Source organism: Eumetopias jubatus, unplaced genomic scaffold, assembly GCF_037043125.1.
Source record: "Eumetopias jubatus isolate StellerSeaLion01/CBP00866 unplaced genomic scaffold, mEumJub1_p1.0 scaffold_8, whole genome shotgun sequence".
Lineage (NCBI taxonomy): Eukaryota > Metazoa > Chordata > Mammalia > Carnivora > Otariidae > Eumetopias > Eumetopias jubatus.
Window position 1 is genome coordinate 19,595,644 of NW_028274814.1, and position 17,039 is coordinate 19,612,682.

Here is a 17,039-nt window from a genome sequence, read left to right on the forward strand (position 1 = left end):
AAACATGAATTCTTCTACCAGTGTTCTCAAAGTATACTGGCAACATAAGCTTTCCTATGAATGGGCTTTTCCAGATAATCTTCTGTGCTCTAGAAAAATGATAAAAAATAAAAAGCCAAAACAGCTTTGAGTCCTCTTAGAAATGCAAATCTTTATCTTTCTTTATGGATTCATGTTGTAGAAAATAAATGTGTTACCCAAGGAGAATAAAAAATGGATGTAGTATTTTTGGAAATTATCTAGCTACTGTCCTGTCATCTTCTTTTACAAGAGCATTAAATATTACATGTGGTTGAAGAAAATAAAGAATTTTTCGTCTTGTTCTTAACCATCAGTTTGAAAAAATTGAACTAATTAAAGCTTTATAAAAATTTTGCAGATCCTTTTTTTCCTCAAGGCTCTTAGAAGGAATTTTCAAATTAGATATTTTCAAATTATTCTGTATTAAATTTTATTTGAGAGAGAGAGAGAGAGAGAGACAGAGAGAGAGAGACAGAGAGTGCAAGAAGGAGCAGAAGGAGAGGGGCAAGCAGACTCCGTGCTGAGCGCAGAGCCCTATCTCCCGACCCTGAGATCATGACCTGAGCTGAAATCAAGAGCCGGACACTTAACTGACTGAGCCACCCAGGAGCCCCACAAATTATTCTGTATTATATGTTATTATTGTAGCTGCTAGCAAAAAGGAAAAAACAGCTGAGAAAGCAGAAGAACCTACAAAAATGAGGGCAGGATATCAAATAATTTAAACAGGCTTAAGAAAAAATAATTTATCATAAACCCATCCTAAAGCCCTAAAGATAAACCATGTAGAAAGCCTTGCTTGTTTGGGAACTCTGGGAATAGTTACTTGACATAACAGAGCATAGGCCTTAGATTAAAGTATTATCTCAGGCCAGAAAAGTGAAGTTAAGGATGTATCTGTCAGGATAGTTACAAGTGGTAACAAACATGCCCAAGGCACAGTAGCTTAGTGAGTTTATTTCTCACCTGTATGAGTATGTCCAGTGTGGCCTGGTCACTTAGCAGCCCAGGCTGATGGAAGCTTCATTTCTGCATTTGAATCCGTGATCCATCACTGCAGTGGGAAGGCAAACTGAGTAGTAATTTTTTAAAAATGTCTTCCAAAAAGGGAGAGGTATCACTCCTGCTTATATTTCTATGGCCAAAGCAAGTCTTAAGGCCACGTAGAACCTCAGAGTGTGCACAGAAGGGCAATTCTCTCAAATATCAGGAAAGCAGAGAGCTGGAGATATGTGGCGAAGTTCCTGTAACAACTACAACAACCTTAAATGTGAATTTTTGCTTATAGCCATCAAATCAGTAAAATAGCATATTGTTTCTAGTATTTGCTATCAAGTAAAGCATGGATGTTCTGCTTCTAGCCTTTGTCTTGTCTCGTTTGTTTTGTTTTTGTTTTTACAAGAATGAAGGGTATAATGTAATGGAAATTCAAATGGAGAACATCAGTATTAACAAGGTTCATTCTACAGGTTTAGTGACTTTGATGTGGTTCCTTCCACATTTTGCTCCCAAGACTACCTGGCAATTTATGATGGTTCTAACATCAGTGATCCCCTTCTCGGCAAATTCTGTGGTTCCGAGCTTCCACCAAATGTTAGGAGCAGCAATCATAGTTTGCTTCTGGTATTCAAGACTGATTCATTTCAAACGGCAAGAGGTTGGAAAATATCTTTCCGGCAGACACTGGGTAAGAATTTGGGATATGTAAATCTATTTTTCATGACTGTTACTTTTCTGCTTTACTTATTTTTTTTCACCTGACTAAAGTTGCTTTTCATTTAAATTTCAAAGAATATGTCACATAAAGTTTTGGTTTTAAAAATTATATATGATATATTTTGATTTAAAAATATCACTCACCTAATATACCTCTATGGTATACAAAGGTAAAGTCTCCCTACACAACCATCTCTAATGAGACCTGAACTTCATTTTACCACTGACAGAAACGACAGTTTAGCCTAAAAGCAGGCAAGGGCCCCATCAAGAGAGAAGGCCTCATGACCTGTGTTGACTTTGTCCTTAAAATGTTGAGGAGCCTTGGGAAAATTTTAAGTAAAAACTTCATGGCTTCTGGAAAGATGATAGTGGTAGCAGGGTGGAGGAAGGTTGGGGCAGGGGGACCCTATGACTTGAGAAGAAGCTCATTACAGAATTCCGGATGGCAAAGGTTGAAGGTTCAAACTGACACAGTGAGAGTAGAAACAGAAGGAAAGGTAAGCATCTAAGAGAAACTGAGAAAGTAGAATGCTATAGATCACCCTCATCCCTCTGATCCAAAGCCAAGCTTACCTTAAGCTTTCTTTACATTTGATGTTTTACTTTTTTGTGCATTTTTCTAAGGGAAGCAATTAGACATTTGTATTGTGAAAGCTTCCCGATAAAACATAGACATCATGGCAAATTGTATCAGAAAACCACCCTGCCACCTATCCTACTTAGCTATATCAACATCACTTGAAAGCAAGTCTCAGGGGCAGACAGGAGTGCTGCCTCAATAGAATTTGCCTAAGTGAAGTGGCGTACAAAACACAGAAGCTATTTTGAAAGAAAAATTCATTTTCCTTTGGAGATTTTTGCACAAAAGAACCCATACATTCTTGCCTTTAGCACAGACTTTAGAATCAAATGACATATATTTGCATTTGCTCTTGTTACCTGCTTTCAAGTTGTTTTTCTTTTTCCTAATATATTCTCACATGACCGTTGAAATAGTCTTATGCTCTCCACTGTTGTCATCTGCATGAAGCTTCCCGAGTGAGTCAGTCAGCGTTCCCTAGCCTCATTAATTACTGTTTTTCTGAGCTACAAAGAAGGCATTTGGACTTATTATAATTTTACTGAACTAAAGTGGCACAGAAGGGAAATTCTTATATTGTCAAATGCATTGTTCATGTATGAGCACTGGGCTCTTTCGGTCAATTACTGTTTTCCTCTGGTCACAGTTCTAGGAAGGGTTCAAGTGCAAGGAGCAGAAATGGAATGTCATTGATTGTCAAGAGTGGTGTGATCACTGCATTTCATGATGACGACTTTTGCCTCTTTTTCATCTCTATAAATGCTCTCAGACACTTGAAAATATCTCAAAATCCCTCAAAAGGGATTTTGAGTAATCTTTAACGGTAATTTTTTTTGCTGAAAACCTAGGTGTTGCCTTTTTATATTGCTTTGGTCTCACAAAGCCTTCAAGACCACACATATAAGCCACACATATAAGTTTACTGGTCATTCTGTAAAACTTTTCAATTTTGTTTGTTTTTTTGTTTGTTTATGGTAAGGAAGTAGGGGAAAGAGCAATTAAGAGTAGATTGAATTCTTTTAGTTATAGATCTGGATTTAAAAAAACAACAGCTTAGACTTGACCACTTGGATGCACCTTTCACTTCTGTCTTATCCATTTAAAACCACTGCACTTTCCCATAGAAAGGGGAGAGCACCTCTGTGGACCCGACAGTGAGTTTTCAATAGTCACATGAATTTTCGACAGTGGATGTCCAAAACTGTCAGTTCAGCCTGGAAAACAGTATTTTCACAGAGCAAATAATTGCTGTGAAGAGACCATTTTAGTCTGTGACATTCCAGTTTAGTTCATCTTGACTAACACACTAGAGTTTTGCAAATTTGCCTTTTAGATGATACATTTGACAATACTTTATATACATCTGCTTCAGTTTTTCAGAAGTCAGTGGAGAGCCCACTCATGTAACTATGTGATTTTGAGGTGAACTCCTTCTTCATTTGTATTGCTAATGGGTCCGAACAAATTTGGGGCAAATATCCCATGGTTTGTTGTTAATTAGTAAATATGTAGGGAAATTAAATTTCGTCCTTTAATTTCATGGACGAAATTAAGTTTCGTCCTTTCAAGTTTCGTCCTTTCTTTAATACTTCTGTATTAAAGAACCATAATGTGTAGGATGTAAGGCCCAGAGAAAGCAAGGCAGGCCCTTTACAGGGGCTAATATCTAACTATAAAGTGAATCTCCTTTCCCCCTGCACTCCAGCATTCTATGAATAATTGATCCTGAGAGAAGATGACCAGCAAAGTGATCATGCCAGGCATTAGGGATCTGTGAAACTCTGAAATTATCTGAGTGTTTTTCTCAAGAGAGTGAGATTTGTCTGATTGTCAGTGGTATCGAGGATCTAAGAAAGTTTAAAAAGCCATCAGTCCTGTGGATTTGGCTGAAATGGGAACACTGTCTAGTGCAGAATTGACATTTATAAGTACCCTTTGTTCTATTAATTTCTGCTCGTTGAGTTTTTGCCCCTCCTTGATCCCCAGGGGCTACTTTGGCCATGATTGTGCTTACATGTGTATCTTGTGAAGCATTTCAGACTTGCAAACATGTTTTTAAACTTCCACAGCCTCTGTTGCTTCTTCCTGTCCTGGTCTCATGTCAGAGTGCTGCTCAGTCAGTCTTAGTCATGACACGCTCATCACATTAGACACCAAGCTTCTAGCTATTTGATTAGATCGGGGATTTAAAGTACATAATTTGTGTAGTACCGTGGTAATTCCATTTGTTTTTTAAAGTAATGTGTTTATAACACTTTAGCAAAATGTCAGGGTCAGAAACTGACCCTGGCCTGATTAGGTATGAAATTGGTAGGCCTTTGGATCAGTGAGTAGCCAAGGAGAGAGTAAAGAGTGACCCTTAAGGATGACATTTCCTAGAAGGACAAGGACGTGATGTCACCCGGAGACTATGGCAATATCATGACAGGGGGTGTCAGTGACTAGAGACTGGAGACACTGAACGTGTGACTAAAGCTCCCAGCTCCCTCTTGTCCACAGTCCATGTGCAGAGGATGAGGGCCACTGCCTGTCCCTTCCTCGGGTAAGTGCCATATAGGGAACAAGTCAGGTGGCAGTACAATCAGACTCACAGACCTTGCTGTGAGGCAAAGGCAAAAATACCAAAGTACGTGTTTAACAAGAACAAAATAAATCGTGCTCCACAAAGATGGAAACGTGCCCATATGGGAGGGGCTGTAGACTAGAAAGCAGGTGACTATGACCTAATCATCCCATTACATCATTGTCCGGTAAGATGCTTTTAGAAAAGCCCTTTAGCATGTTTGAGCTCAGTTTTTATCTGCTAAAAAGAAGATCAGTTTGAAAAATTACCACTATCTTTCTCTTAAGAATACAACGGGGATGAAGTAGCTAATTCCTGTAAAGTTCCTTAGATGTCCAAGAGGAAGACTGTTACATTATCAGAAAATAATGCTGTGGTCTTGGGCTTCTGTAAAGCTCCATGACCTGCCCCACCCTATCTCTGGAGTATGTACAGCTGGGGTCATTATCATCAAGAGGACCCCTCCATGGAGTAATGATTGTTTTGTTCATTCTTACTCACTTTGCACTGAAGTCTAACCAGCAAACCCTAAAGTATGTTTTATAACCTAAATCTGAAATCAAAAGCTAAATTTTTCACGTATCGATACTACATCAATATTAACAGGCTGTGTGAATGCATTAAAGAATAGGTGGACACATTGTACCTACTTAATAATTAATTCTCTTATATGTAATATAAATGATATACTATACATTGTATTGTATCGAGATGTACCTCCTTCTCAATCATGGTTCATATAGTTCTGCTGTGACTCAGGGTAGTAAATTGGATCACTTTCGCCCTCAGAGAATTGGTTGGGAGTATTAGATCAGACTCAACCTCTGGGTCATGTGTGTCTGGCCCTTGGATTTTTGCCCACTGCCATAACATCTGGAAAATGTCTCTCCAGCATGCTAAAGGAAGGCCCTGGGAGCAGTGGGAGGAAGCTGAAGGAGCTGAACCTGAGTTTGCTGGTGAGAGGGGACGAGAGAAGGAAAGGGGAGATCTCTGACAAAGGCAGCGGGAGTCTGCGGCCCTAACGGTGGAAAATATGGTCAAAACAGATGGAGAAAAATATAACAACATGTCAGAATCAGACTCTGGTTTCTAGTTATTTTTTCAGTTTCAGTTTCGGTGTTATGTTTGGACTTTGAGAGGCATTCTAAAATTCTGTAGCTAGATGGTAAAAGAATAAAGTTAAGAACATTCAGGGACTCTGAATACTGATATGTGTATGTTTCCGTGTGCTTCTTAACAGCCTGATAAAAGCTGCCAAACCATATTACTCTTGAAAGTACGAGTGCAGTAAGAGCGTCGAGTTATAACTTGAATAATTTTATAAATCACTGCTCAAGTAATTCTCAGTTTAGCACTAACGGGGGGATTACTTGAAAGCAATGGTGTTTGTTCTCTTAATGTCATTTGCTCCCTCTGATGAAGTCTGAGAATGAGATGAGCTGAAATTGTACACCCATTTGCAGAAAACTAGACTGAGCTTATTTGCACCCACTTATTTAAGCCTTGTAACTTTCACTGGTGATCGGATTTCCCTTGAGAGATACAAAGACAAGGTTATCTGCAGTTTCTTCTTTGTGGGTTTTATTGAAAAGGGTTTTTTGCTGAGCAGAGAATGTGGGGCTACAGTAAAGAAAACAGCAATGCTTAGTTCACCAAAACCTTACAAAAACAAGTAGACAGGAGTAAAATTCCAGATCAGCAAAAGGAAAGGAAAGATTTTTATTAAAATATATTCCAACGTCAGAATCTATGCCCCCTCCCCCCTGGAATGACCCGTTTGAAGAGTAGGGCTGTTGTTGGGGAAAAATAAAACCAGATGGTATTATGGAGACCGAACTGAGTGACAAAATTGAGTTAGTGGTAAATCATAAGCTAACACTGGAAAACATTCGGGTGAACAAGAGCTGGAAAGTAATTATCCTGCATTAACCTAGGCCACACCAGCCCTCCTCAAAATGGAATCTAGTCTTATCGCAGATGTTCTCAAAACCAGGTGTTTTGAGTTAAATTATTTGTAACCACAGGTTCCCTATAATAATAATTATTATCCTTACTCGGATCAGCTTGACTTTGATGTAGTGTTTGCAGGAGCATAAATGCAAACTATCTCTGGCTAGCAATAAACATTAAAAAAAAATTCTTTGGTTGTAAATCAGTTGTTTAGAAATGAAACATCATTAGGGCCGTGGGACTCTATTCTTCTTGTTGTCATGGTATCCAAAAAATCTATTAATTTTGTGGTAGTTGTACTTTCTGCTCACTCCCAAATGAAGACATCGCAAAGTCCCAGGGCATAATGATAGTGACTGCCTGTCCCTGAGCGCCCACTATGTGCTAGATGTAGGACAGAGGCTTTCCCTAGATGGTCTCATCTAATCCTCACAACTGCCCATGAGACAGGGATTGTCCCATTTTACAGAGGAAGAAATAAGAAGTGGAGAGATTAAGTAATTTGTCTGTGGTCAAATAGTGTGTAAGAGGCAAAGCCAAGCTTTGAGCCAGGTTTGATTGTCTCCCAGATTCACCCTTTTCCTAATCAACGCCCATCACCTCTGGGGCAGTCGGTAAATGGAGCCAGGGACGAAGAGGGATCGTGGGGGTGAGTTTTCTGAAAGGCAGGTCATTTCTTTAGTTCCTTTTTGGCCTAGATAGAGCTACTTTTCTCCACTTTGATCTCCTCCTTGATACTGCCTGCTTTCTAGTACCAGCATTCCAATTTGTACCTAGCTCCAAATAGTGTATTTGCTCATATGCTACCACTACAAAAATAGTGTGTATGGTACAGCAGTTGCTGTTCTCTTATAATATTAATATTTGTCATAATTTTATATTATAAAACAGTTATATTTATATTATTCTGCCATGTTATATTTATAATATAAATATTGTGTAATATGTATATATTTATATAGATATATGGTATATTTTATATATATCTATAGTGTTTATATTATAAATAGTGTTGATATTTACATGAAATGCTGTGTATGTATATGTAACATATATGTATACGTAATACACACATATGCATATTATAGCTCATAATACATAATATATTAATGTAATTCTAAAATATATATGCAATAAAATCACATATCCTTCTCATGTTGACAAATATCAGACAAATGTCACATCTGTTTTATTGGCTTTGCATGGCATATTGATAAAGAATTAGCACAGTTAAGTGGAATATAATTGCCTTAGAATGTAAAGGTAATAGATCTCTGTATAACAAATAAAACCTTCTAGTCCAAAATTATGGCTTCCAATTTAGTAAAATTCCTCACCACAGGATTCTAACAAAATGAAGGAATTTGGGCATTTATTTTTATGATATAACCCTGATTGGTACTCTCTTATAAAGATTAGTTTATGAATTGGGCAACTAAGTCACAAATACATTATGTAACTTGCCAAGGTCACTTAGCAAGTCTTGAGCAGAACTGGGAAAGGAATCCCTGTCTCCACTTTGTCTCCACCAAAGTAATAAAAGTTGAAATATCCATAGCACAAGTGTAAATTAATATATCAGCAAGAACAAAAACATAGTTCTGTGTCCCTCTTTAAATTATTTTTTTATTTTTTTTTTAAAGATTTTATTTATTTATTTGACAGAGAGAGACAGCGAGAGAGGGAACACAAGCAGGGGGAGTGGGAGAGGGAGAAGCAGGCTTCCCGCCGAGCAGGGAGCCCGATGCGGGGCTCGATCCCAGGACTCCGGGATCGTGACCTGAGCGGAAGGCAGACGCTTAACGTCTGAGCCACTCAGATGCCCCTAAATTTTTATTTAAAAGCTATGGGATTCTGGGGGCACCTGGGTGGCTCAGTTGGTTAAGCGACTGCCTTCGGCTCAGGTCACGATCCCGGAGTCCTGGGATCGAGTCCCACATCGGGCTCCCGGCTTAGCGGGGAGACTGCTTCTTCCTCTGACCCTCTCCCCTCTCATGCTGTTTCTCTCTCGCTTGCTCTCTAATAAATAAATAAATAAAATCTTAAAAAAAAAAGATTAAAAGCTATGGGAATCTGGGTCTGGTTTTATGAATTCTCCCTCTTCTATATCGAAATCTATTTTTTGACTGAAGAGCACGTTGCTATTAAGGCTTCTTTCTCTAAGCAGAACATTTTTTTAAAAATTTATAACTTTTGATTTTGTAATTGTCAATGTTAAGTAAATAAAGTCATACTTCTTTTATTTTTTATTGAAGAATAATTGACATACAAATATTGCATTAGTTTCAGGTGTACAACATTGTGTTTCAATATTTATATACATTACAAAATGTTTACCATAATAAGTCTAGATACCATCTGTCACAAAACAAAGTTATTACAATGTTATTGACTATATTCCCTATGCTGTGCATTATATCCCAAAGTCTTACTTATTTTATAAGTGACAGATTGTACCTCTTAATCCCCTTCACCTATTTCGTCCAATTCCCCCACTCCTGTAACCATTCATTTGCTCTCTGTAAGTCTGTTTGGTTTCATTTGTTCATTTATTATGATTTTAGATTCAACATGGAAGTGAAGTCATATGATATTTGTCTTTCTCTGACTTATTTCACTTAGCATTATACCTTCTAGATCCATCCATGTTGTTGCAAATGGCAAGATTTCATTTTTTATGGCCAAATAATATTCCATTGTGTGGATCTATGTATGTATGTATTTGTGTATGTAACATCATCTTGATCCATTCATCCATCTTTGGACATTTACTTTGATTCCCTATCTTGGCTATTGTAAATAATGGTGCAATGCACATGGGAATGTCCATGTCTTTTCAAATTGGTGTATTCATTTTCTTTAGATAAATACCTAGAAATGGAATTGGTGGATCATGTGGTAGTTCTATTTTTTACCTTTGGAAAAATTTCCTGTTTTCCACAATGGCTGCACCAATCTCCATTCCCACCAACAGTGCAAGAAGTTTGCATTTTCTCCACACCCTGGCCAACACTTACTTTTTCCTGTCTTTTTGATAATAGCCGTTCTGATAGGTATGGGGTGTAAGTCATACTTCTTTTAGATTAGTGGAGCCGGCACATGAATGTATCCTGTATTTTACAAGTGATTAAATTTGCTCTGCTTGCTGAAATCTAATACTCAGAGATTAAATTTACTTAACTAATAGATCTAACATCATTTATCATTGCAAATTTTTAGCTAAAGAAGCATTTTCCTATGAAAATACTACCTCTTAGGCAGTGTTTTAAATCTTTCAGTGATATTTTTATTGTTATCCTGCTAATTGTTTCTTGGCAATCAAATATGTGCTAAAAATCAACTAACTTAGCTTTAAAAACAGGTTAATTCATAGGACAAACATGTTATTTTGTTAAAAAAGATATAAGTACATACGTACATGTACATAGACATAATATGTGCATAATATAACAACAACTCTACAAATCAAGAAATATATTTAACTCCAAGAAATCCCCATGTAAACATATGCTAGATGCAGAGATCCATCTAATAATGATTTACATTTTCTATTCATTCCTTCGTTTTTTATTCAACAATATTCACCAGCTGCTTGCTGTGCAGGCAATGAACTTCTCCCTGGCAATACAAAGATGAACTGAACAAGGTCCCTACTCTTGAGAGGTTCATTCACATAGATGAGTTAGTAAGTAATTGTACATTTGGTGTAATAAATGCTTTTTGACAGAAGTATGTGCAAAGGGTAGTGGAGGCAGAAAAGAAGGGACCTGTGATACTTTGGTGTTGAGTATAGAGGACACAGGATTGTTAGAGAAAGCATCACAGAGAGTGTAAATCCTGAATTGTCCGATTGTTAAAAGAGTGTAAGCTCTGGAGCAAGACTTCTTAGGAACAAACCCAGTTCTTGTCCATCCCAACAGGTTTGACCCTGGACACTTCACTTTTCCTCTCTACATCTTGAGGATCTCCTTTGTGAAATGGACAAACTCATAGGGACTACCTGATAGGGTTGTGGTGAGATTAAACTAAAATATTTCCCTGGCACTCATTAAGCATGTCATAAATTTCAGCCATAAAGAGTAGTAACTTGGAAAGATGAGAAGACATTCATTGGGAAAACATTCTGTAGAGAAGAAAAAGCATGTACAAAGTTGCAGGTGCATCCCATTTCAGAGGCTGCAGACTGACCTGCACATCATTTGATAATGCTTTGGGGTATGAGGTGGAGAATGGTAGGAGCTGAGACGGCAGAGAGAGACAGAAGCTACGTGCAGAGGGCCCCGTACACATAGAAGGGAACCATGAATTGTTTTGAGCTGGAGAGTACTATGATCTAATAGGTTCATTTTATTTATTTATTTTATTTATTTTTAAGATTTTATTTACTTGACACACACACAGAGAGAGGGGGAGAGCAAGCACAAGCAGGGGGAAGCAGCAGAGGGAGAGGGAGAAGCAGGCTTCCTGCTGAGCAGGGAGCCCGATGTGGGGCTCGATCCAGGACCCTGGGCTCATGACCTGAGCCAAAGGCAGCCGCTTAACCACTGAGCCACCCAGGCGCCCCTAATAGGTTCATTTGAAAGAGCACATCCTAGCACCTGTATGGACAGTGTTTTGAAGTAAGGGCAGCATTTTATGCAGGGAAAAATTAGGAAAGTATTACAGTTGTTTTGGCAGGGGATGATGAGAGCAGTGTGAAAATAAAAAATGTAGAGAGATGTAGAATCAATGGGACACAGGGGTCTTTGAACAAGGTACTGCCGCTGTCTGATGATACCGCTATCCAAATACAAAATTACCAGGAAAGGATCAGGTTTTGTAGGAGAACATAATAATTTTGGGTTTGGGTATGGAGATTTTGGTGCATTTAAGACATCCAGCTCATTTTCTGTAGTTCATCAGATAGAAGAATTAGAAGCTTAGTAGAAATATCTGGGATAGAGTTTTGCCTGTTTTTACCTTGAGGCAATGCAGTGTGGCGCATACACACTTAAAATTATATATTCCTGGTGAACTGACTTGTATCATTATGCAATTTTTTTGTAAATGCTTCTTGTCTTAATGTCTACTTTTTCTAATTAGTATCACTTCCCTAGCTTTCTTTCGTTCGTGTTTGCTTGGGATAGTTTTCAACCTTTCAAACTTTTCCTATCATGAAGAACATATTTAGGTTCTGTTTTGCTTTGTCTTTCAATTTGAGAATTTCATATATTTTCAACTAATGAAATCACCAACATTATTGGATTTAAATGGACCCATTGTGTTATTTGTTTTCTGTTGGTCCTACCTGTTCTTACGTTCCTTTATCCTTTTTTGGCTTTTTTCTTTAATTAATCAGTTTCTGTCGTTCTCCTTTTTAAATCATTGCTTATACATTCTGTTCCTCGTCTTTAAGTGATTACCTTAGAGATTACAACATTCATCCTTGACTCACTAGCATCTAATTTAAAATTAGTCCTTTTACCACTTCATAATAAGTATAAGGACCTTAGAACATTTTAAATCTATTTATCTACTTCCTGTCTTTTGTGCTATTAATGTCAGTTGTTTCAACTCTACAAAACAAAACATTTTTATTGCTTTATGCAATTAGTAATTATGTGTATTATCATTGCTGTTGTTTTTTTTTTTCTTCCTCAATTTTTCTGCCTCCTATGGGACCAATTTATTTCTTTTTGAAGAATTCTCTTTTGTGATTTTTTATTTGTTGGAAATCTTCTGGTAAAAACGTTTTTAGTTTTGGTTTTCCTGAAAATGGTGTTAGTCTGTCTTAAGTTTTGTGGGATATTTTCTCTGAATGTAGAATTCTAGTGTGGCATTTATTTTCACTCAGCAATTTAAGACGCTACTCCTCCATTTTCACCTGATTTCTAACATTTAGTTAGAAAGTCATTGTACTTTCTCTGTGCCCATACTTTGGGGGCCACTCCTACCCCCCATCATCCCATTGTAGAGTGCTGTACTCTATAGTGAGCTCTGTGTGTGGGGGGGGTTAATTTTCGCCATTCTGCTAGCTGTATATTAATATCTCACGGTGGTTTCAATTGGCATTTCCCTAATGGTGAACAATTTTCGTGTGCTTTTTTTTGGTCATGTGTGTGTCTTTTTGGTGAAATATCTGTTCATATCTTTTGTCCATTTTCTAATTGGACTATTTGTTTTTCTACTGTTGGATTTTGACAGTTCTATATATATCCTCATAGTAGTCTTTCTAAGGTATGTGGTTTGTGAATATTTTTTCCCAGTTCATAACTTACCTTTTCATACTCTGAACAAGACCTTTCTTAGAGTAAAGTATTTAACTTTTATAAAATTTAATTTATCAATTTTCCTTCTTAAATATCATGCTTTTGGTTCTAAGAACTCTTTGCCTATCCTGAGGTCCTAAAGATTTTCTGCTACGGTTTCTTCTAAAAGTTTTATGGTTTACATTTTTCATTTATGTCTATCATCCAGTTAGAACTCATTTTTGTTTAAGGTCTGACATTTAGATTGAAGTTAGTTTTTTTTTTCCTCTCAATGTCCAATTGCTCTAGCAATATTTGTTAAAAAGACTATCCTTTCTCCACTGAATTGTGTTTGCAGCTTTGTAAAAAAAAAAAAAAAATCAGTTGAGCATATTTGTGTGGGTCTATTTCTGTGTGTGGTTTTTTTTTCTTTTAAGATTTTTTTATTCATTTGAGAGAGAGTGAGCCAGAGCATGAACATGAGCAGGGGGGAGGAGCAGAGGGAGAGAGAGGCTGCCAGAGGGTCTCGATCCCAGGGCCCCAAGATCATTACCTGAGCTGAAGGCAGACGCTTAACAACTGAGCCACCCAGTGTCCCTATTTTTGCTTTCTATTCTATTCCATTGATCTGTGTGTCTAAATCTCCACCAGTGTCATACCGTCTTGATTATTGTAGCTCTATAGGAAGGCTCAATATCAGGTGGAATGATTCCTCCAAATTTATTCTTCTTTGTCAAGATTGTTTTAAATATTCTAGGGCCTATACTTTTCCATATAAATTTTAAAGTAAGCATTTTTTTAATATAAACAGAAAGATCTTGCTGGGGTTTTGGTAAGAATTGCATTAAACCTATGCATCACCTTAGGAATAATTGACATCTTTACTATGTCAAGTCTCCCAATCTATGAATATGTATGTCTCTCCATTTAGTTAAGTCTTCTCTGATTTCTTTCAACATTTTGTAATTTTTAGCACACAGATCCTGTATATGTTTCATGCAGTACGTACCTAAGGATTTCATTTTCTTTGGAGAAATTGTATTTGTACTTTTATTTTTTTAACTTTTTATTTAAATTCTAGTTAGTTAACTTATAGTGTACTATTGGTTTCAGGGGGTAGCAGTTGTATTTTTAATTTTGGTTTCCACATGCACCTTATTAGTATATAGAAGTGTGCCTGATTTTGCATATTGTCCTTATATTTTGAGTTCTGTTGAACTCACTAGTTTTAGGAATTTTTATGTAGATTCCTTGGGATTTTCTACATCTGAAAATAATGGCAATTTTATTTCTTCCTTTCCAGTCTGTGTATATAATTTTTCTTGCCTATTAACTGGCAAGAATTCCAATACTGTGTTGAGTAAGAGTGGTGAGAAAAAATATCCTTGCCTTGTTCCTGATCTTAAGATGAAAACATGTAGTTTTTCACCATCAGATATCATGTTAGCTGTAGGTTTTTGTAAATGCTCTGTATCAAGTTGAGAAAATTCCTTTCTATTCCTAGTTTGCTGAGAGTTTTTATCATGAATGCATGTTGGATCTTGTTAAATCCTTTGCTGCATCAATTGATATGATCATATTATTTTGCTTAGCAAATCATTTTTACAATTTCAAAGTTAGTGAGAATGATTCGAGTGAAATGCCCTGGGACTGATGATGCATACATAAAGTAATATCTAAATAATGCAAAATTAGTAAAAAGATAATGATAAAATTCTCCTAAGTTTGTTATACACTATATTGCTCTTTTTCTAGTGACTATAGCTGCTGATTAGTTGCTGGAATTACCTTTCTCTTAGTATTTTCGTTTTATGCTTCCCAAATATTACCAGACTAAACACACACTCTAAGTTAAATTAGGCTGGGCCTCAAATTAGGATTTTTTAAATGAGTCAGATTGAGTGATGTTACTAAAAACAAACAAGAACAAAACATGCAATTCATGTTACAAAACCCATTACATTGTTTTTCTAGCATAACATATATATATATATATATATATATATATATATAAAATACCTAAAAGGTTACACATGTTTGAGGTTAGAGAGTAGAAAAATAAATCCAATTTGCTTTTAGAGAAAAAGACAGAGCATGTTCATCTTTAACGTAGGTGAATTTAAAAAAAAAAATGAATTCTCGGCTGTAGGGCAATTGAATAATGCAGCTTTGAAAATCACAGCAAGATTTATTCAGAGAAAGGATTATGGCGCTCTAGCCCTGTGTCCTGTGTGGTAGAAAGGAAGCTATCCGAGTGCACCCCCATTTCCTTAAAGCACCAGCTTTAAATGTGTTTATGTTCTGTTCCCTGTGCTTTGGTCGGCTTCCTTCGACTACCTGCTAAAGCTCCAGCTGGCTCACTGGGGAACAGGAAAATGCCCGAAGTCAGGCCAATCTTTATCTGTAAGGATGGCTTGCCATTCACCATGTGTCCAAGTAGTGACTGTCCAGAGACGGATAGAGATCCTATCTAGAAGACTTCAATAAAACAGCCACAAAATGTCCATTCTCCCAATAACTATTTAGAAATGAACCTGTCTCCACTAAAGGCTTCAAGATGTTTTCTCTTAGATAATAGAACTATTTTTCTTTGTCAGATTTATCTTGGCTTGAGCTTCACTCTGAAGTTGAATTATTGGGGGGAAATAATTTAGGATTCAGTTACCGATTTTTAATTCAGTAGACTCGATCTACATTTCACTGCTTACTATGGGTTTATATTTCCAACACGTCTTTAGCCAAACATTTTCTTTCTCTAAAGAAGTAGCTCTTTTGTAAGAAGGGTTTCCAATTTTAGGGAAGACTAGGTTAGAGTGACATTTGTTCTCGGGTACAGGATGTCATGACAGAACATGACTGAAGGAGGTGCTGATGGATGGGAGTTTGCTGGATGGTAGAATGTGTGTAGTAACAAGGAAGATGATGGATTTATGGTGCTAAACATGTCAAGGTTAAGGGCTGATATTGGTTAGAAAGGGCAGTAGGGAAATTTAAAAATATCAATATAACAAATGAATATTAGTATCTTGGGTATGAAACTATTTCATGATCACAGAATTCTTTCTGATATATCCTGTTATTGTTGAAATATAGAAATATAGAACCAGTAAAGTGGCAAAGTGCTTTTTGGTAAAGGATCCTTCTTTTGTTAATATTCACCTCTGTCTTTCCCCAAAGAGATACATTTATGGTTCCATTTGCTGTAGGGGGAGCAGAAGCAAAGAGCAGTTGCACTATGTTTAAATATTAAAGCGGGGGAATTAGAGCAATTATAACCATTTCCTGCACCAAACAGACACTGAAAGGGGTTTACTCATATAATGTTATATCAATTATTTGACTATGCACTCATATAGTGTATTACTCATAAGTATTATTCAAATATAATATGAATTATATAATTCATTCACATAATGTTATGCTTACCTCAAATATTTGAATATTTTAGCCAGGATTGTCTGATGATAATGTTAATTCTCTTTTTTTTTTTTATTCCGTGTGTATATTCTATGAATTAAGCAATGTGCTCTATTATAGTTTAATCACTCAAACAAGCTATTTGGGTATTGATCGGCTTTGGCCACAGTAATGTTGTATAACAAACCAGCCGAAGTTCAGTGGCTTATCCCTCTAGCATTTATTTTTATCACTGATGGATTGGCAGACTGGTTTGTCTGCCTGTTCTGGGCTACGGGTTGATTGATTTCACAGTTCAGGCTGGGTCCAGATCTGCACTGTGTGAATCCACTTTCTCTTCCATCAGCAGCTACCTAGGACATGAGCTCTTGATGAATCGAGCATGGGAGCATGAGCCGAAAAACACAAAGCCCCTTTAAGACCTCTTCCTACTTCAAAACCGTTAATATTCTGAGACCTCATGCCAGTTACTTGGCCAAGCGTAACATCAAGTGGATAGAAAAGCATACTCTGTCTATTCTAATGTACTGCAAAGAGAGGGGCTAAAGAATCAAGGATCGTC

The 17,039-nt window shown here is 36.9% G+C and overlaps 1 protein-coding gene across 1 annotated transcript in view; it reads left to right on the forward strand.

Annotated features, from left to right (window-relative positions):
- CUBN (cubilin) overlaps positions 1–17,039 on the forward strand; it is a 271,439-nt gene that overhangs the window by 230,196 nt on the left and 24,204 nt on the right. The window contains exon 59 of the mRNA XM_028114080.2: positions 1,491–1,708. Within this exon, the coding sequence (XP_027969881.2) occupies positions 1,491–1,708 (218 nt within the window). The remainder of the gene's footprint in view (positions 1–1,490; positions 1,709–17,039) is intronic.